The sequence below is a fragment of the Rhineura floridana genome, chromosome 1, assembly GCF_030035675.1.
Source record: "Rhineura floridana isolate rRhiFlo1 chromosome 1, rRhiFlo1.hap2, whole genome shotgun sequence".
Classification (NCBI taxonomy): Eukaryota; Metazoa; Chordata; class Lepidosauria; order Squamata; family Rhineuridae; genus Rhineura; species Rhineura floridana.
The window spans coordinates 85494151-85516870 of record NC_084480.1 but is presented as its reverse complement, the minus strand read 5'-3'; the positions used below and the strand labels follow the sequence as shown (position 1 = coordinate 85516870).

Sequence of the window (22720 nt, the reverse complement as noted above, 5' to 3'; positions counted from 1 at the left end):
GAGACCAAAGACCTTTGCCATGAACATGACATCAGTCTTCATGGAAAGGATCATGGCCCGGGCCATCTTCCTTATCATGACAATGTGTTCCAGGGACAGAGATATTACTCAATAATTGCCACAAGATGCAGATGTGGATAGCTTAAGAAATGCCATTCACACTCAATCCTGATGAGACTTGTCAAGAAGCTCGTCCAGCCACAGGAGCGATGCACAAGTAAACCATATGTAGCACAGGATGCCTAGATTGGCAGTGCTGCAGCTTCATGGGTTCTGTATAAAGCAAAGTCCAGCCTCCTTTTAGTGGTGTCCTCTAGTTGAACTCCCTCATCTTTGGGAACAAGAGATTTGGAGACAAAAGTAGAGACTGGTGAGTCAACTTCTGGGAGTTTCAGAAGGTCCCCAAACTCAGGATCTAGGTTTTAATATTTGTTATAGACAAATGTTACAGACATTTTGTATTGTAAAGGAGAATGCCATTCTGCCTGTTTTTTTTAATGGAGCACGGACTGGAATGGATTTGGTAGAAGATTTTGGTTGAACCATTACTGCTACACCCTTAGATGGAGCTGGGGCAGATACTGCAGGTGGACTACTAAAATCTAGAGCCGCCAAAATCCTATATAACAAACACATATAATGGGACTCATGGAAAAGGTGATGAGAGACATGTTCTTCAACTTAGGACCCATCACTATTTGCCATCATCACATTCTGAAATAATAAAGGGATCATGTGGGGGCATACCCTGGCACTGGTGAGGTCTATAGAGCCCTGGACATTGGCTTAGGGGCAGATAGCCTATCTGAGGTAAGGAAAAAAGGATTAGGAGATTGTGGAGCAATATCTTATCCCTCCAGGAAAGAGTGCTGCCTATGGGACAAAGCATAAGCCTGTGCCCATTTAGAATCGTGCTGTGCAGAGGCTTTATCTTTAGAAGCTGATGACCAGGCAGATTTAGGTCCACCATCACGTTTAGGTAACAATAGAGAATGAGAGGAAGTCATGTCTCAGAATGTCAGTATTAAGCTGAAAGGGAGGTGCTTGAGAAACAGATGGTGTACTAGATTGTAGAGATTCAGCACAAACTTCAGAAGGAAGGGAAAATTTTGGCATTTGCTGGTGTAGAGGAATTAGTGAATCACTGAATCCCATAAACTGCAGAGTCTGAAGAATGAGGGAAATTGCACTTCTACTCGATCACACTGAGTAACCTCTGCAGGGTCTCCCTCCACTTTCCTGGTAGAAGAAGGGAACAATACATTGATAGTCTCAGACAAGGATTCCTTAGCAGGAGGTGGTCTTACCAGTTCCCCCATACATCTGGTTTGCCTTGTTTCCCTCTCAGAAGCCTGAGTGGGTTGCACAGGAAGATTAACAGGCTGCTGCTGTGTTAGATGCTTGCTCATTCCAAGATCCTTGTGGGCTACCACATAGCTACTGCTGCCAGAGGGCCCTCAGGATCAGTATGAATTTATTTTATTTTATTTTATTTCTGTGATTTATTTATCGCCCATCTGGCTGGAAACCAAGCCACTCTGAGCGATGTACAAAGTCATAATATATAAGTATCAACATCAAAACAGCAATAAAACTAAAACAACAGGTAAAGGTTACTACAGTAAAGTTCAATAAAGCTTCTGGCCCGTATAGTCCACAAGGTGCGTCATTTGCGAAACCGAAAGCGGCATCTCCTCTCACTCTCAGCATCCAGTATCCAGCATAGCAAACAGCGAGAGGTGGCACAAACAGGCCCCACGAAGACGCGACCAACAGGAAAGTTCTCCCCGAGAAGCCAAAAGCAAAGGCGATGAGAGGCAAAACGCGGCCGACACAAGGCGAAACGAGCAAGGCCAGCACGGCAGGACAACGGGCCACAGGGGCGCACCCCAACCCCAGCAGCCAACGGAAAACTGCCGCGGCGAACAACGCTGCCTCCCGAATAGAGGCCGCAGCCCCAGGCTCGCCGAAGGGCCGCAGCTCATCCCTAGCTTCGATCCGGCAACCAGGAAACGGTAGCGGCGGCAGCGGCAGCGGCGGCCCAGCGTAGGTGAAAGTCTTACATCGTATTTCTGATAGCTGGCATCCAGGTCGGGTCCGAGGGTGGTGACATAAGAGGGGGGGAGGCTACCCCGTATTTTCCAATGCATTGTAACCTCCAACAAGGGAGAAATTACCGCATAAAAGCTGTTTGTTGCGGAGCTCCCTTGCCCGTAGCTGTTACTCCTGCCGCCATGATGTTAATTCGTCACTGTGCAACTGTGCAACACACACACCCAACAAGAAGGTGCGGTGGACATTTGACTGATGGAGAGGTGCTTTTGAGAGAGGCCCTTGAGTGAAGCCAGAGACAGGAAACATTCCACTCTGCTTCCTCCCTATGGCTGTTTTCTGTGGAAGGAACAGGAGAGGGGGGAAGCAAGAGAAAAAGGAAGACAAATAAGGCTTAAAAATTAGAATAAAGCGGGCGAAACTGAGCAAGAGCAAGGCTACAATTGTAAAAGACACGGAGGCAAGTCAGGAGACTGGTGAAGAGATAGGGGAACAGGACAGGAAGGGGATAGGGTAAACATTAATTCACTGGCTGTCTAAGCCAGTTCAAGCTAACAGGCAAAAGACATGGCTAGAGAAGGCTGAAAGTAAGAAAGAAAGCTGTCAAGAATTAAGATATAAGAAGAATAACAAACCTGAGGAGAAGGAATGGGAGCCGAAGAGAAACAAAGGTGCTTTGGCAAAGGCAAGAGCGAACTGGAGTCTGAGAGCTATCTACTTCCCACAAGTTCATTCCTCCCTTTGACCACCAGATGGAGCCATTACCCAACCCAATGACCTTCACAGGCAATTGGAGAATAAGAATATTTTATCCTGATTTCTTAGTTTTGAAAGGAGTTTGATTACATTACTAAAAATGCCCTTCAATGGCAATTGTTAAGGTCAATAAACCTTCAGTTGTTAAGGTCAATCAACAGAGCAAAAGATGAATTAAACATTTTTCCAGTGCTAATGAGTTGTTGTTTTAAAATGTAAAGATTATGAATAAAAAGGAAGAAACAAAATATTTTTTATGGTTCGGTATCATTGAAAAATCTATTATTATAAGGTGAAAGCAAGTTTGAAGTTATCTCTTTCAGCAAATTTAAACTAACAACTTGCAAGCAGTTAATTAGTTCAAAACAATATATTTGAAATCAATCCCACCACTATTATTACCCGCTCCCACAGGTTCTTGATCCTTACGTCCCCTTACGATTGCTAAGTCACAATGTTGCAGTGATAACTGAAGCCAAATCTAGCTGAAAACTAGCAAGGTCTAGATTTAGACCAAATAACCCTTTGCCCCCTTGGTTCCCATGTCCACAGTATCCAGCCCTCCACTCCTCTGCCCATAATGGATCCTGGAGGTTATGTGCTCTGCTGCCCTCATCTATACTGTCTTTCTCATGTGACCTGTTGAGTCTTGGTTGAGCCTCCATCATCTCCTGTATACTATGCCAGCCAGCCACTCCACTCCTGCAGGAGTGCTGAACTTGCCCACTTTCTTTCTGTTGGTAAGCACCAACATACATGCATTGAGGTGATGTTGGAAAGGAGAAGAGTCCCTTTCATTTATTGTTGAAAAGAATGGCTCTGCCTTAGGCAGTCATCTAGAATCATATAGTAGTAAAATCATGCATTGGATTAATTCAGTAATACATTTGGCATATATATATCTTCATTATTTTAACCATTATAATATAGACATGGAACATATATTTTAAAAGTGTTTTATCAATACTCAATTAATGTTGTCTAAAGTGTTTCAGGTTTTCCAGTAATACTAAACACAATATCCAGATGAACATATGAAGCTACTTTATACTGAGTCAGACATTGATCAATCTAGCCACATATTGTTCATTTTGTCTGGCAGTGGCTCTTTGGTGAGGTCTTTCCCATCACTTGCTACCTGATACTTTTAGCAGTAGATGGCCAGGATTGAATTTGGGGCCTTCCACATGCAAAGCATTTGCTCCTTCAGCGAGCTGTGACCCATGATAATTGAGAGCCAGTCCTAACCGTCTTCAAACCAACTTGTGCAAGCAGTCTACTTCTGTGAGCAGTGTAATGTTTGCTAAGGATACTTTGGAAATGCATTTGACAACTTCTGTGAACATGTGCATCCTTTTCTAATTTGTTTGCTTTTTCTGGCAGATCTTGATGAATGTTCTAATGGAACACACCAATGTAGTGTAAATGCTCAGTGTGTGAATGCTCCTGGATCTTATCGCTGTACCTGTACAGAAGGATTTACTGGAGACGGATTTACTTGTTCTGGTAAGAGATTTAAGATATTTTTTCTGAAAGCATGTTATCTGCTTGTTTCCTTTAGAAGCACAATTCCCAGTTCCAGGGACACTGCGAGGGCAGGTTTTGACTAAGTATTTATTTTTCTGCATACCTGGTTATGTTGTTTCATCAAAGCCCTGAACCAAGTCTGTGCAATCCTGCCTTAACACTGCATTCACAAGCTTACAATTTTGAAAATAGTATACTGCAATGGATAAAACTAGCATTTCTACTACAGTAATGGACTTCAAATAGCAAAAATAAAGATAACTTCTCATTTACTACTTAGGTGGAAGCGCTAGACAGTTTTGCTTTATGTCAACTAATAATTAGCAAAACAAGTAAATTGGAGAATTAACTGGTAGTGATTATATGAGACGTTTGGTGACTAAATTCATTTTGTTATAACATTTAATGGCCGTTTTAATTATATTCAATAGATATTGATGAATGTGCAGAAAATATTAATCTATGTGAAAATGGACAATGTCTGAATATTCCCGGTGGATATCGTTGTGAGTGTGAGATGGGTTTCACCCCAGCTTCAGACAGCAGATCTTGCCAAGGTAATTCACCATCCTCATTTTCAGAGTTTGGATTGGATGTCAGGAAGAAAACCAGAAGAAATGCTGGAAAAGCTTCTGTGTGTGGATGTAGAACATTCAAGCACATGTTTCACACCCAAAAACATTATTTCAAGCAAGGTTTATTATGCTGTGCAAGCTCTGATGAAGGTTGCCTTAATCTTTAAAGAAGTCTGTATTGCCTTGGACTAAGAATATTGCAGCTAAATTTGAACAGATCTTTTCTTACAATTTCTATCCCTTACTAAAAGGCATGTAGGGGAAAAAAGACTGTGCTTATTACAGTTTTGTTTAATAAATGTCTACTGGAAAGATGTATTACATTTATCATGATTCTGCTTCAGAAATTTAAACAGAAAATAATGACTATAGGAAGCAGTGACCCATTTTTAGACAGTCTTCAAGGTATAAGTAGATGACTAATTTGTACAATGTTACTTAATTTATGGCACGGCTGCAGTTCAGTTATATCACAAATTTCCAAGGTCTAGATGTACCACAAAGTTTTCAATAAGTCTTCTTCAGTACGTGACTCAGTTACAGACAATGCATTCAAACACACATATTTCATACTGTAAAACATGGTGAGGGCACCCATATGCACACCCAGTCCCTTCCAAGAAAACCACATGGTACCTGTCAGGGTTCCAAGGTCTCTCAGCCTCACTTTGTATAAATACTGGCTTCCTTAATTTTCCACTGCTGCCAATTCATTCAGAATTTTTTCAAAAGCTCCTAGTAGTGTGAATAGTAGGCTTTAGGCATGAGGTGAGCACCAACACTAAAGATAGGATAAACCTTGAACTCAGATTGTTGGTTTATTAGAGGATGCTGTTTACAAAATGGAATACTGATACTTATTTTGGGACTTTATAGGTGCTTGCTGACAGTTTCTGAAGACTCAAGAGACACTATTGCTGACACCAGCCTCTAAAGTGACTTTTACCTCAGGACAATTTCCCAAAACCTCCACCCTCACCAATTACTCCCACAACCCAGTACAGCTACTCTGCATTATTTAGAGACAAATAATCTGTGCATTATTTAGAGACAAATTATTAACAGTATGTATCATATTGATGTGTGTAATTTAATTGTTCTTTGTGTTATCCTTTCAGATATTGATGAATGTGCCTTCCAGAATATCTGTGTGTTTGGTACTTGCAATAACTTGCCAGGAATGTTTCACTGCATATGTGATGATGGCTATGAACTGGATAGAACTGGAGGAAATTGTACAGGTATATATTTAATCATCACATTTGAATCGTACCCTTGCTCTAAGGGCTTGTCCACATCTGAATTTAATGTGTATTCAGAGCTGTTTCTGTTCCCATTTAAATAGTGTGGCCCAGATTATGTCTTCCATAAACAGTTCCTATCATGCTGGTTTTCTTCTGTAAATTTGGATTTTCCTGATCCAGAGATAATCTGATAAAATTTGAAAAATGCAACTCCAAATTACTCCACTCAAGATAGCAAACACATTGGCTCAGTTTTTTCTGAGGGTTGGATCAAACATCCATTTTCGCTACTCCCCTTTCCATGCCCCCTACATCCCCCTAACACCAATTCTGTTCTGGCTGTGGTGGTATCTATTTCTGTCGCTCGTTACAGCTGTGTTTTTTAAAAAAACACACACAACAACAACAATCACATTTGTGCAGTATAGGCATACCCCGCTTAACATCGCTTCACTTAACGTCGCCTCGCTATAATATACATGCTCCATACGTCCCCATACCCCGCTTAACGTTTGCGCGCTTCACAATAATGTACACTTTATTGGCATGATGCCGCTGCCATCTAGTGGTGATTGCGTGCAGTACAAGTGAAGACAATTGCTTCACTTAAAGTTTATTTTCGCTTAAAGTATACTCTCCAGTCCCATTGCGAATGTTAAAGCGGGATATGCCTGTACAGTACAGGAAAATGAAAAACAATGGTTTTTCCAAATCTCCCTGCTTCATTTTTTTAAAACAAAACTTTCACTGCATATTACTGTATTGATTTCTGCCACAACCATCTTGGAACAGGAAATACCTGTTGTTTTGGATTGAACATGAAGTAAAGTGTGTGCACACAAGCTTGTATTGAATTGGGAATACCTAGATGTGTGCTATTATACAATTTCTAAACAGACACTTTTTTTGTGGAGGGGAAGGTGCACACGCTAGTCAGGTGATTATTGCATGCGTGCCCAGTTTGTATAAAATTAACATGTTGATCTCAACAAAGTGAAAGGCAGGAACTAAGACAAAAGGAAACATCTACTGGTATAGATTGATCTTCAACTACAACTCCAAATGTACATGTATGTGTAGACTACTGAGGTCAAATTTGAATGAAGAAAATGTGGATTTCAACTGAGATCTTGCAGAAGTCTTATGTGTTAACTCATTAAACTCCACACATGGTAGGTGGAGACTTACTGAAGACTACCCACAAATCACCTGGGGAAAGTTGTGGTCATTTCACTAGTTTTCACTGGTATTTGTTGTTGTTGTTGTTTTGTCCAACGTATTTCCAATAAACATGCACATTTATATCATTTTTTTCTAATGATGTTAACAGATTTTATTTGAAAGGTCTGAAGTTAGCAATGGGGAAGGGAGGTGTGGCCAACAGAGGGCAGAGTTGCTTCAAAATGCAGCCAGAAAAACCATTCTCGCTGCTTTTGTAGCAACTGGTGTGCCCACAGCCTAAGACAGGTATAGACTTGATAGAAAGAGGCTTGAGGTACAAAAGGATGGAAGAGGCTTTCCAGACATTCAAAAGAAAGACAATTGTTCAGTGCTTGATTAATAAAAGGATTAGTGGGGGTTTTCTTGGATTTTAGAGTGGGATTTATAGTACTTCATATACAGTATCATTTGCTTTTCATGTCTGTAAGTAGCCAATAAACAAGCAAGGCTTTAATTAGATTGGAACTGGAGGCAGAAAGGGCATGTATAATTTCAGGAAGCCTCATACCACCTAAATAGCAGATGGGGCCACTCCCTTGCCCATGTCATTAAAGAGCAGAAAACTTAAAACTAAATCTTGTCCTGTGCAACTAGACTCTTATTAGCTCCTATTCCCAGGCAAAAGGGTCAAGATGCTAGGGAACGCCTAAGATGGTAGCAGAACTCTGCTCTCCTAGGAACATCTTGAACGACATCTAACAGAAATAATCTAATGTTAATGTATGAGGAAGTAGTGATAGATAAAAAATAAAAAGCTATCAGTGTTGTAATTTTGTCCAGTGAGGCACATTCTGAATATGCTTATTCAGAAATATGTGAGAAAGAAAACTGAATATAAAGCAATGTTAATCTTTATCCATGTGAAAGGCCTGGCAAATAAAACATAAGTAGCTAGTAATTTTAGAACAGAGTATGATACTTGTCTTGTAGACTTCAAGGGGGGGAAATGGATCTTAGGTTATTTGAATTGGAGTTGAAAAATATTCTGGAATAGTTACTGTGCTTAAGTTCAAATCTAAGGGAGAATATTTATAAAATTCAGTTTCAGTGGATCTTGTAACACCTTATAAATTGAATTGAAGCCATTTGTACAGTAATTCATAAAGTTTATTGACAGGCATCATGCAGATTTAACACCTGTATGATAAGCATGCCCAGGAATAAAGCATTTCTGCCCCTCTCCCCAAAGATAGGATTGACCATGCAATTCTATTAGACTGGGTAGAAGAATAACTTGATTTTCTTAATGATATATGATGATGATGTACTGCCTTCAAGTCGATCCCGACTTATGGCGACCCTATGAATAGGGTTTTCATGGTAAGCGATATTCAGAGGGGGATTACCATTGCCTTCCCCTGAGGCTGAGAGGCAGTGACTGGCCCAAGATCACCCAGTGAGCTTCATGGCTGTGTGGGGATTTGAACCCTGGTCTCCCAGGTCGTAGTCCAACACCTTAACCACCACACCACACTGGCTCTCGATTTTCTTAAGGAAATACTTAAATTCTTGACTTTTCTTTGCATACTTTTCTTTGCTAGCTTAATGGCTGACAGAATGTTTGTAGCTATGAAATTGAAATATAAAGAAGTATTCATTGGTTTAGGAGCATTTCTGAAATAGCCTTGCTTGTAAAATGGATACATTTTGTAAAGTAGAACAAAGTCATTTGACAAACAAATTTCTTGCAAATTGGCAATTATTTATTTATTCATTTTGTAATGCAAAACTCTTCGGCTCATTTATTTAATTAAAATTGTTGAACATACATTTTGACATTTGTATTTCTTGTCTTAGACATTGATGAGTGTGCTGATCCTATAAATTGTGTTAATGGTTTCTGTGTGAATACTCCTGGAAGATACGAGTGTAACTGCCCTCCAGATTTTCAGCTTAACCCAACAGGAGTTGGCTGTGTTGGTAAGTAAGGTTCCCCATATAATAATATTAAATATATAAGCAGAAGAGTAAATTGATTTCATTTAGAACAATATTGGCTCATTACTTAAATATAGTAGAACAAGCTCGAATGTTCCAAGGAAAAGTAACCATGCAAAATGGAGTATATGTGACCTATTTCCCTTAAAAAAAACTGATGGACAAACTAGTACTGCATAAGAGTTAATGGACAGGACATCCATCAGGATGGGGCTGATGAGTTTCTGTCTAGCAACACAAAACTACCTTGGTTCTTTCTTGTGTTGCTGGAGAAACTCATCAGCTTCGGATGTCCCAAAGCTTCCCATGTAGGGGGGGAAATAGGGAAGAAAGGACTGTCCATTAAGTCAGGAGGATACACTGAAGAACCCTTCGACCAAAGGCGGCTTCCTCCAATGCATAGGTGTCCATTTTATAATGTCTGGTAAACACACTGGGGGAGGCCCAAGTGGCTGCCTTACAAATTTCCTCTATCAGAGCATTAGCCGAGAGAGCCGCAGAGGCAGCTGCGGCCCTTGTAGAATGGCCATTATTCTAAGAATAGGCAATCTCTGGGCTTCATAAGCAAGTGCAATACAAGTCCTGATCCACCTGGATAGTGTGGAAGTGGTGAGCCTTTTACCTAGAGTGGCCGGATGAAAAGAAACAAATAGGGTATCAAGGACTTTGTTCTGGAAGTATAAACTTTAAGGGCTCTTCTAACATCTGAGGAATACCATGCCCACTCAAGAGGGTGGACAGGATTAGGACAGAAGGTGGGAAGGATTAACTCCTGTTGCCTATGAAAACAGGTTACTATCTTAGGGAGGGAGGAGGGGTCAGTATGGGGTACTACCTTGTCTTTATGAAACATACATAAGTGTTTGGCAGCTGTTAAGGCATTCAGTTCAGAAACTCTATGAACAGAAGTTATGGCCACCAGAAAAATGAGTTTTAAAGATAGGAGCCTGAGAAATACCTTACTTAAAGGCTCAATTTGGGGCTTTTGTAAGGCTCACAGTATATTGTATAGATCCCAGGATGGAAATCTATGCATTGTGGGAGGACATTTCAAAGTTGGTGGTTGTCCACAGAGGCTAATAGATCCACCAGAAGCTGCTTTCCGAAGCATAACTGGATCTGGTGAAACACTCTGCAATGTAGCTTCTGTTCCCCTGGTCTCACTGTCTGCCAGCTTAGCCAGCCAGCTTGGACATTGGAAGTGCTGCTGATGTGCTCGGTTAACAGAGAGCTTAGATGTATCTCTGCCCAGCTCGGAAGAAGTCAGACCACTTGCAGCTCCATAGATCTTGTCCCCCCCTCCCCACGGTTGATGTGAGATTTTACAGTATTATTGTCCATCCTGAGGAGAACATGGGAGAGGTTGAGACAAGGAATGAAGAACTGCAGAGCGAGGCATGTGGCCCTGAGTTCAAGCCAGTTGATGTTTCTCTTCTGTTCTACTAGAGACCAGTGACCCTGGGTGAAGCGACCTGGACAGTGGGCACTGTCAAGAATATTATTGTTATTATCATTTATAGATTTATTGTTATTATTATAATTTATAAATTGCACTATCTAAAAGATCTCGAAGTGGTTTACAATAGAATACACAAGGTACAATAAAAATATCAAATTAATTTACAAAGTAAAATACATAAACAATAACCATATACATACACATAAGCACAGTATAAAAGTCAAAATTCACCAAGGGAAACCCATAAGCCGCCCTCCCCGCCTTATGAAAGTGTCAGAAAACTGAAATTATGTTGACCATGGAGGAGGGCGACAAGCAGGTAAAAGGTTATCGCTCCCCTGGTGCGGCTTGCCACCCTTTCTCTTGCCTCTCCTTCCTTGGGCGGGTCAGTGGGAGTGCCCACCGGCTGCGAGGCTCCAGGACTCAAGCCTCGGCAGGCCTATGTGTCCATTGTCCTGAAGGAGGAGCATCTCTCCAGGAGGCAGGTTGTAATTAGAGAGCAGGACAGGATTTAGCTGGGGGCTAAAGGGGGTGGCTGTCATGTCGATGTTGATGGGGGATTGCATGTGACCCCTACAATAGGGAATATCAGAGGGCCACTCTGCCTTGTCTGCATAGCTCCAGTGACTGGTCCCATGGCCAGGAGGACCTGCCTCCAAGGGGGCCCCCTCCAAATCTTCCTCGCTGGTGTCTCTATCTGCACCGGTTAGTTGGGTAGCCAGCAGCAGCAGCAAGTGGAAGAGGAGGAGGAGGTGGTGGTGGTGGTGGGAGAAGTCCAACCTCAGCCTCTCCCGGGCATGCATCCTCATCATGGCTAAATATTTAATAGAGAAATGTAAAGTGGAAGTTCAAGAAAGGAGTTCTTTGAGTGGTCTTACAACACTAGGAGATCTGTATTGGAGCCAGTATCCCTTCAGATATCCAGGGCCCAGACCTGTAGAGCTGCAAAGCCCCAACTGGCACCTGTACATCCCAGTCAAGGTTCAATTGCTAAGGTTGGGCTAAGGGTGACCAAAGTAAAATGGCTCAACCCAAGAGAATTGTGGGGGTTTCTTGCAAAGACCTTTGGGATGTTCAGTGCTTGGAAAATTAAGGCATTTTGTACCAGCCAGCTGCAGATTGTTATTCTTAGGGGGAGGCAGCTGAGCCTTATCTGCTTCCTGATATGAAAGTCAGGAGGTTTGAGTGCTGTAAATCAGAGTCTGGCTGGTGTGAACTTTCTAGGCTATTCCATCACCATAAAGGAGGTGCCTGGATTGGCTAATTGGCCCTCTTGCTGTTGCCAGCAAAACCCCATAAAAAGAAGGGTGACTCTTCAGTTAGTTGTTCCTGTTCCTTTCCATCCATCTTGACTTGCTTATGGACATTTTGTGGTATATGGAGCCTCAGGGAACCAGGCTCTTATACTTATTGGAGTGAATATTAGCTAGGCTAGTAAGCTTTGTTGTTTTCTTGTCTGTTAAACCTCTCATTGTGTTTATGTAAGTGTTGACTATGCCTAACCCTATTGAGGGTGACTAGGCTTAGAGGAATTTGTATGCTGCTCTTTTTATATGCACCCTTATATTCTTTAATAAACTACCTCTTATTACTTGGTGTGTGTTACTTCAGGACTTTGGCTCTGAATCTTGTCCTTTACCACGACGCTACTGACTACTGATTATTATTTCAGGATTATTGCTCCTGGGCAAGGAGTGTAATCTTATCTCTTGCTCTTGGGGATATTTTGTAATCTTTGTGGGTGCTTCCCCTTACTCAGAGTGGGAAGCCAGGTAAAGGGGTAGTGGCAGTCTACCTACCTTATAGGATTGGCACTGGTTGCAACTCAGCCCTGATAAGGAGAGGCATGGGGACTGTCTGCCCAGGAACAGTTGCCCAGGGGGCTGCAGACTGCTCTTGGAAGCAAGGACCCTGGGATCTTGAGGTCAAAGACTCTAAGGGACTTTGACAGGCACGCCATCCAAGTAGGCTGGCATCTGAAGTGATTGTGACCCAGGCCAGAGCTTTGAAGGGAAGGCCGTTCTGCAAGTTGTGTAACTTGGTCTACCACGTCATCATCTTCTGAAGGTCTGGAAAGATGTGAACCTGCAAATATCTGCATGAGGCAATTGCTCTTTGAAAAGGTAGAAGGGTCCATTGTAATAGGCGAGCATGAATCTTGGCCTGGGGTGTGATTTGCGATGCTGAAACTAGCAGGCCCAATACTCTCACCATAAACATGAGATCTGCAGATCTGGAGTTTGACAGAGTCAGAGCCATCAATCTGATCTTTTCAGTTCTGTCATGGGAAAGAAAAATCATGTCCGTGGCAGTGTCTAAGGGAGCTCCAAGGTGCACTAGAATGCGAGTGGGTTGAAGATTACTTTTTGCAAGTACAGAAGGAATCCGTGGCTTGTTAAGCAAAACAGGGTGTTGTTGAGGTCACGAAGAGCCTGCTGTCTGGCCAGGGAACAGATCAGCAGATTGTCCAGGTAAGAATAAATATGAATGCCTTGGAGGCGAAGATGGGTTACCAAGGCAACCATAATTTTTGTAAATACCCTTGGAGCTGAGGCTAGACCGAAGGGTAAGGCTTGAAACTGAAAATGCTGACTGCTGTAAAAGACCCTGAGAAATCTGTGGTGGCTTAGGTGAATAGATACAAATAAGCCTCTTTGAGATCTATGGAGGACAGAAGTTCCTGAGGATGAAGGGCCTCCTTGACTGAGGCAAAGGTTTCTATGTGAAACCTCCTGTATACCACCCATTGATTCAGAAATTTGAGATTTGAGAATAGCCCTTCAGGTGTTCTTTTCCTTCTTCAGCACCACAAAGAATATTGAGTAGATGCCGAAGAAGGTTTCTTCTGGAGGCACTGGCTCGATAGTTGCCATGGAGAGGAGGGGAAGAATGGCTTTCTGAATGATGGCCGTCTCCTCCGGGAAGTTGGAAACTAGATAAGGGTGGAATTGAGGGGTGGTCAGGCCAGAAGATCTATGTTATAGCCCTGAAAAATTGTGTTAATGACCCACTTGTCTGAAAAAACTGTTGGAGCCTGCCACCCACTTGTGGCATATTGGCATCATTGAGAGTTTTGGTTATATCCCCCCCTTATTGGAGGAGGAGTACTTAGGACCCTGGGAATATCTTTAGGAAAACTGGACTTGCTCCAGTTGTCCCAAGGGATCTAATATCCTTGAACTGTGAAGGGTGACATGATCCACAAAATGTTTGGTTCACCTAGTAAGGGCAGTACTGGCGTGGGAAACACTTGTCATCTGTGTGAGAAGATATTAAGACCTTTCTCTTATCTCAGGATTCCACTGATAGCACCTCTTCTCTGAAGAGTTTTTTCCCCCTTGTAAGGTGCCGTAAAAAGATTGACTCTAGAGGCAGTATCTGCATTCCAGTGCTTTAGCCATAAGGTCCTCCTGGCGATTACATCAGCGACAAGAGAATGAGCTGTGAATTCTGTGGTATCTAGGGTAGTGTCTGCCACATAGGTTGTGGCTCTAAAGATCTTCAGAAGAGACTTGCGCAGGTGGTCAAGGTCCTGATTGGGATTATCAATCAATTCGTCCAGCCAGATCAGGGCTGCCCTGGTAAACACAAAAGCAGAGCATGAAGCTCGCATGGCCAGGGCAGCAGCCTCGTGAGCCCTCCAAATGGCATAATCTAGTCACCTCTCATTTGGGTCTTTAAGATGGGTGTCTCCATCTTTAGGCAAAATATTTTTGGCCACAAGAGCAGATACTGGATAATCAATGGCAGGAGTCTTGAGCAGATCTGCAAACTCAGAATCTAGGTTTATACAGTTTATTAGCTAAAGCCACTGATTTTTTATATTGGAGAGGAACGTCCCATCAGCCTTGGTAAGGGTCTTAAAGGGACCCAGCACTGGGATGTGTCTGACAGAAGACTTTGGTCCAGGCAGAACCGCAATGCCTTTAGACTGGGCTGGAGGAGGCTCCAATGTGGCTAGGATTCTATTCAGCAAAGGCACAAAGTAAGATTCATGAAACAGGCAATGGGACGTCTGTTCATCCCCAAAGGAACCTTCACTCCATTCTCCCTCTTCCAATTCATGGCTAAACAGAGGGTCAAGTAGGTCTGCGTAGGGAGGAGAGGTGGCAAGATATGACCTCGAAGAGGTATCCCCAAGTCCCTCAGTATCTAAAGTGAAGGGGTTAGGGGAATCAGGTCTGGTGGCATGGCTCTTGATCAAGGTGCCCTGGCCCTGAGCAGAGCTCCTATGGTGTGGCAGGGGATGTCTGGCGGGTCTGCCTTGTGAGATGGAAGGTGCATTAGAATTAGCTTCAGTGGCAATGTGAGGATTTCTTAGTTCCATAGAGAACTGCCCCACTAGCGCCTCTCTAATATGTCTAAGAATCTCTGGTCTGAGAAGAAACTCCTGGTTGGAGTGTGTCAGAGACTCAGTATGAGCTTGGGACTGTCTGTCATGGCAAAAGCCAGAGGCAGTTTGCTGGGTTAAAGGGAGAGAGTCATTAAAACCAGTGAAGTCTTCCTCCGGAGGAACATGTGGGAAACAGCTCATACACAGTTCCTTGCCCCCCCCGGTCACTGTAGTGGTGGGTTAGGCAAACATCCCCCTCCCAGTTCAAAGGCTGAAAAGCATGGGGGTCTACTTGCTGTTCTGAGGAGCAGGCTGATGCAAGGTCTGTCTCCTCCATGAAGCACACCCTTTTGTGTCCAAGCGACTTGTCACCAACCGGAAGAGGGTCTAAATGGCAGCATTTCTGTTTTGCCTTATGGGTTGCAGGAATGCTAGCACTAGGAGAGCAACTGCAGAAGAGCTACAATGTGCCATAATGGCAGCTCCGAGTAGCATGAATGTAGCTGAGGGAAGCTGTAAATGGTGTAACACCCGCACCCAATAAGAAGGCACGGTGGATCAGCTGCAGAAGAAAAAAACATTCTGGATGCCTACAAACAATTAGGCATTTCCCCTGCACCAAAGTGGCAAAGTCAGAAGGAAAAGAGGAGTTTTTTTTTAAAGGAACTGCAAAGGACCAGGAAAGGCAAATAAACAGAGAGTAAAAGAGAGAATAAAGAGTCAGAGAAAACAGAGGAAGGCCTAAGGAGAAAGGTGGGAGCAAATACAAACAGTGACCACTTTGATGGAGGCAGGAAAGCGAACTGAGGAATGCTGGGAGCGACTTACTTCCTTCAACTCATCTTTCCTGCCCCTGACCACAAAGTGGAGCTGTAACCCAAGCTGATGAGTTTCTCCAGCAACTTGAGAATGAATGTTCCCACCTTCTAGTGAGCATATTAGGTGAAGGTTGCTGAGCTAAAGAACATTTTGGACCCCTTTCAATTGTTATTCTCTTATTGTGTAATCTTGTTACACTGATAACACCAGTTATGACATATTTGTGCTTTTCCCCCTTAGCTCATTTAAGAACCTGTTTTGATGGTGCAGCCTTATGTTTAGGTCAAAACTCAAGAGCTGAGAAAAATTACTGAGGTTAACATAAGTTTATGGTTTTTACTTATTTATAGTATTCATGATATGTGTTGGGCTTCCGGTTTCCGGTTACAGACATCGGGTGAGACTCTTCCTTGTCTTGGGTTTTTGTTTTACTTTTATCTAATTTTTATCTCAGATATTTTATTTTCAGTCTTAGCCTTTTAATGCCCAAGCCTGTTTAGCTTGCAGAGCAATTAATTTTTTTGCAATTAAGCTGTTCCCTGACGCTGGCTCTGACTATTCGCCTTCCTTTGAAGATTTACAGCAATATCCCCATATATCTCTCCGAGTTCAAATTCTACTGATAAGAATGGTGCTTACAAGAAAAGAGAGAAGAGCTTTAGGCCTCCCTCTTTCCTCCCAGTGTCTACCAGAGAAAGACAAGACTGTAAAGATGAATGACAAGCTTAAGTTAAAAAAGACCCGGCATGAAAGGAAACAAAACTATTCTCCCCCACAATGCCAAACTGAACTTGCCTTATTAAAGGGACAGCAGCAAATCACAAAATTTTTCTCAATTATTCCTAGTCACCATACTGAAAAGGACAAAGAGTCAGTAATACCCTCTCCTAAGGAATGGTCTTTACCTCTTAAAGGCTACCTTCACAACCACAAAAATGTTTTACCTACAATGAACCTGGCTGATGAACTAGCGTTGGCTGAAAGCCAGCTTTTAATTAAGGGCTCAGCTTTGTCTCAAGAAACTAACGACTCCCTGGATAAATTAGACTCAGATACGCAGCAGGTCACTGACATCTCTAACCCACCTCAAGTACATCAGACAGTTAGTCTATTCCAGCCTACAGTGGTGGAACAGCCTAGTGACAAATCTGTGGATCAGCTGGACCAAATGGAGACTCGTGTATTGTCATCAGACCTTAACCACCCAGTTCTAAAAGATTCTATATCTGACTTATCATTACAAGGGTGGTTACTTATGTTGACCACAGACCTGGAGCATCTTAAGGCCTACATGAATGAATGCAATTCTTTGTTAACAACGTTAGTCAATACGAGATGTATTTCTCAAGACAGTGTTCCTTCCGCTATCCAGGAACGTTCAGTAAGTCCTGCAGCTGTGGTGAAACCTGTTCAGCAGAATCCACCTAGGGTCAGAAAGAAAGGGCCAGCATTTCACCCAAAAAAGAGTAAAAATGTGAAGTCTCAAAAACCTACGCAGAAAAGCAGGTGGAATTATAAGAGACTTTTTAGCATGCTAGAAACTGCATCGAAAACGCGTAACTCTAATTCAAGTACATCTCAAATGAAAGAATTAAAGCAGTCTGACATAAAGTGTTTCACAGTGCATTCAGATGAAGGAAGAATTGCTGATTCAACGAATCGAGAGGGGAAGACTACTTCTGAAATTCTCCCTCCATCCCCTCCGATATACATACCTCTGCAGGACCCCTGGCAAGACGTTTTGAGGGTTGAGCCTATAAAACATCCATCTGAGTCCCCAACTTTACATCCAAGATGGAAAGTTATACTTATAAGGAATAAGCTTGTTCTAGCAAATTACCCAAAACCATGGGGCCTTTTAAGTTCATTAGACAGAAAATGCCACCTGACTGACATACTGAATAAGACGACAATACCTTCCCTTTATAGGAAAATCCATACAAATGACATTTGCCAAGTTGAATATCTCTATTTTAATAGCAATAGAGTTCGGGCGGTGGTTACATTTCCCTCACAGGAAATAGCCAAGCAAATTTGGCTTAATAAAGACTCTCTGTCTAAGCAGGGTATAACAACTCTTCGCTTTTTTGCAAATGTAGCCCCCCCCATTGAACCTAATAAATGATTCGAATAAGTGCCAAAACTATCTAGATATTTTAGGTCAATTAGAACAGGATCCGTTGATAGTATTAGAGGATCAAGTCAACTGTGACTTAGGGAAATCTCTTCAAAACCCGACAATTTCCCACATACCGCCAAATCATCAACGGAGTTCTCTTAGTCCAAATAGCCAGAGTGTGCGATTGAAATCCCTTTTGACATCTGAAGGAATGCTTATACCAAGTACCAACAAGACCCAGATCCCCATACAAAGGGAGAGTGAAGTTTTAGCCGGCGCTATTACCAAGATACTTCTTCCGACAGATATACATCTTTTGCCAGTTAGATCCCCCCGACACGAGGAACTTCTTGATGACCTCCCGACAGAGGAAGAACAATCTCTGCTACAGTCTTTTGGTCTACTGCCTGACTTTGAACGGGACAAAATCTTAAATAGATTAGTACATCTTTCATTACGACTATCAGTGATCCATGAGCAATCAAAGGCGAGCCCGTTCCACAAAGCAGACGTGGAAACGGAAGAAAAATCCGTTTCATTTTGTTCGAGCTCCTCCCCTGGATTAGTCTCTAATTTGGGCACTTCCAATCGGATTTTTTCCAAGGTGACAAAAGAACTTTCAGGGTCAGACTGACATCTTAAGATCCTCTCTTGGAATATCAAGGGCTGGTCTAACAAAGACAGTAACGATGATCTTTTCCCGTTTCTACAGCAGTTTAAAATCGTATGCCTTCAAGAAACATGGGCAACAACTGACTCTTTGATGACCTTATTCGGTTTTCAGGCTTACCCCCTTCCAGCGGTTAAATATAGTATTAATGGTAGAGGTTGCAGTGGTCTCTGCATATTTGTATCTGATGACTTGCCGTTAGAGATTCATATTCTAAACCCACCATGTGAACACTTTGTCCAAGGTTTAAGGATTTCTAGTTCCCTGACAGGTCCACTTATCATTATAAATGTTTATTTACCCCCTTACAAGGCTAGGTCTCTAACCTCAAATAACATATGGGACCAAATATCTGAGTTTTTAGCCCGCTTGGAATGTCATTACCCAGATCATAGTTTGATTCTCTGTGGGGATTTTAACGCCCAGATGGGTGCAGGCTGTGTGAATGACTTATCATTAAACCATGGCCCGTTTAACCCTTTTCCTCTAGGGGACAGGACATCACGAGATAAAACATTAAACAAGCAAGGTCTGAGGTTAACAGAATTATTTTTTACCCACCAGCTAACCTGTTTACATGGTTCCCAACTTGATAAGTCTAATGGGGCCTTTACTTATTTTTCCATCCGGGGAGCCAGTGTAATAGATTACATGATGGTCTCAAGTACACTTCTTTCGAGGGTGGATTGCTTCTGTGTATTGGATAGAATCGAAAGCGACCATTTTCCTTTGCTAATGAGTTTAAAACTGATGCATCCGCTGACCCTACCGATATTACCAAATCTAGAGGATCTTCAGATTGCGGACCGCAGAATACACTGGTCACCAAATCTATACCTGCTTACTCTTCAATCCTTAGAGAATTCAGATATCTCTAAGATTAGGCAGGCAGTTTTAGAGTCGAAACTGGATGCTGCCATAGCTTATCAGCTAATTACATCCCAGCTTAAACCTATGTTAATTAAAAAACACTGCCCTATTACAACTCAGCCTAGGTGTAAGAGCTGGTTCGATCAAGATTGCAAGACAGCAAAACGCCAGTTAATTAAATTTACCCGTAATATATTAAGAGATCCAATCACTTTCAATCATAACCAACTCATTAATTTGTGTTCCTCATATAAATCCTTAATAAGATACAAAAAAGAGATGTATGCGAGATCCCAGTGGGAGCGGCTTAACCAAGCTTGGCTGGAAGGCAATGATCGTCTATTCTGGGTCCTGGTTGCTGCTGGATCCGGTGTTTACAGACAATATATTTCTAGCCACATTTCTCTGATAAAATGGCAAGAATATTTTGCCCAGTTATTTGCTGCTCAGCGTATATCAAATTCTATTAGCTATGCCCAAGATGAACCCAGTTCCAGCATCTGGCCTCCGGTCACACCATCTCATGTTCGATCACTTATTTCATCATTAAAAAAGGGTAAGGCTCCGGGGGAAGATATGATTCCCCCTGAGCTTTTCCTAGAGTTTCCAGATTGGTGGGCCCCTTTCCTGGCAAAGCTTTTTACAAAGATTAACAACACAGGAATAATGCCAGACAGCTGGAAGCAGAGCATAGTTATCCCCATCCATAAAAAAGGAACAAGAGATGATCCGAAGAACTGTCGCCCTATTAGTTTATTGGATATAGGTGCAAAGATATACAGTAAGTTCCTATTACAAAAACTGGAAGATTGGGAAGCTGAAAACGCGGTCATTGCTCCGGAACAAGTAGGGTTCCGAAAAGGACAGAGCACAATAGATCATTGCGCCACGCTTTATTTCCTCACAAGGCAGGCCGTGGATGGCCCCACAAAACATTTATATGCCGCCTTCGTGGATCTAGCAGTGGCGTTTGATTCAGTTGATAGAGACCACCTGTGGGCCAAGCTGGCGCGTACTAATATCAACAAACGCCTCCTATTTTTAATCAAAGAACTTTACTCAAATAACACTCTTAAAATCAGAGTTGGTAATAATCTGACTGACTCAATAGCAGTAAGGAGAGGTGTCAGACAAGGGTGCCTCTTGGCACCCATTCTATTCAACCTATATCTGAATGATAGAGTTCTTGAGTTAGAAGGATCAAAATTTTTTCCACCATCTGCAGGCAGTAGAAAGATTTCTAACCTCTTATATGCAGATGACATGATCCTCCTTTCTCTTACTCCCGTAGGACTGAGAAGGTTATTGACGAAGTTAGACTCCTACTGTAAGAATGAGGGCCTTCAAATTAATTATAGGAAAACAAAAATAATGGTATTTGGTAACAGACATCAAAAGCACAAATGGTCTATTGGAAATTACCCAATAGAACAATGTCGCTCTTTCAAGTATCTTGGAATTTATTTCCAAGACACCTTAGCCTGGAAAGCCCATATAGCTGCCATCAAATTCGCGGCCGTTAAAGCGACAGGTGCAATATTAAAATTCTATAGGACAGCAGGGGGGCATTTGGTAGCCCCTGCTTTAAAAATCTTTCAAACCAAGATTTTAGCACAGATTACCTATGGGGCGGCAATATGGGGATGGTCAGTATCTTCTTATTCTATGCTTGAAGCTATCCAAAACACCTTTTTCAGACGTCTATTATGCCTCCCCCCGGGTACTCCGGCAGCGTTTATGAGAGCCGAAACTGGTTCAATTCCAGTCAGTGCTCGCATTCACGAGTTCTTTCTTCAATATTGGTCATCTTTGGCAAATTCGCAAGTAAAAATATTGGCAAGGATTTGTTTTGAAGTTGCAGCAGCAAATAATAATTGGAAATCTAAATTTCGGTTAATTCTCGCACACTATCATATTCCCATCTTCTCAGTATCTGCGTTATTCAGGTACAACATTCATGATCATATAGTAAGACATTGTGTTTGGCTTGATGGTTTATTAATCTCAAACTCTAAATTTTCCAGATGGTATACTTTATTTAAAAGTGACCACAACATGGCTAATTATTTAAAATATCAACTCCCGGTACACTTAAGATACTCATTTACAGCTTTGAGATTTCAATCTATGCCATCAGCAATGCTAACCGGGTGTTATCAACAAATTCCTTTTGAACAACGACTTTGCATATGTCAAATGGGGAAAGTGGAAGACCTACCCCACTACTTATTTGAGTGTCCAATTTTCTCCCAGCCCAGACCTGAATTCCTTGATATTTTAATAAATCATCAAGGCTCCAGATCTGATTACTATTTTATCTCATTTCTTCTAGGAGATAACGTATATTGGATATCCTATAATGTGGCCCGTTTCGCCCATGCTGCTCAAAAATTGAGGGCCAAATACTTAACTACTCAGGGTTTACATACAGCTTCAGGCTTATAGGTTTTAATGTCTTATATATGGTTCGTACACAGAATTTATTTATTTTAATGCTGTTTTATACTATTGCATGTGTTTTTTAACTTTGTTTGTACGTTGCGACGGCCTAAGGCCTGCAATAAAGATGATGATGATGATGATGATGATGATATGTGTTTTAAATGACCATGACTGGTGAACACAGTTGTATTTCATTCATTCCATACAGATAATCGAGTTGGCAACTGTTACCTGAACTATGGACCAAGAGGGGATGGAAGTCTATCCTGCAGCACTGAAATTGGTGTTGGAGTCAGTCGTTCCTCTTGCTGCTGCTCTCTGGGAAAAGCCTGGGGAAATCCCTGCGAGACTTGCCCGCCTGTAAATAGCAGTAAGGAAATGACTCTCTTGTGTGCAAGGATGAAAAAACTACTAACAAGGAGTAAAAACCATTTCATGTGGTTGCACTTTATACACACTCATCAATAAACAGACGAGTATGCCTAGGTTCTCAGACGTGATTCATAAGCCTTGGGTGTGGGGATCCTAGCTTTGCTTGTGACACACATGATGACCTTGTGTGCAGCTTATTTTTAACCTAAGTATCCTATTATTCCTGTGTGTAAAACTAAAAGAACATTATGGGCACTAATGGTAATAGAAGTATTTTACCAAATATTCAATGGGCAACCCCAGTGAAGATGCACCTGCAAAAA

At 42.1% G+C, this 22720-nt stretch overlaps 1 protein-coding gene across 1 annotated transcript in view; it reads left to right on the top strand.

Moving 5' to 3' along the window:
- FBN2 (fibrillin 2) overlaps positions 1 to 22720 on the top strand; it is a 419303-nt gene that overhangs the window by 263436 nt on the left and 133147 nt on the right. Inside the window, exons 33-37 of the mRNA XM_061625313.1 lie at positions 4192 to 4314; positions 4767 to 4892; positions 6029 to 6151; positions 9173 to 9295; positions 22234 to 22395. Coding sequence (XP_061481297.1) covers positions 4192 to 4314; positions 4767 to 4892; positions 6029 to 6151; positions 9173 to 9295; positions 22234 to 22395 — 657 coding nt within the window. The remainder of the gene's footprint in view (positions 1 to 4191; positions 4315 to 4766; positions 4893 to 6028; positions 6152 to 9172; positions 9296 to 22233; positions 22396 to 22720) is intronic.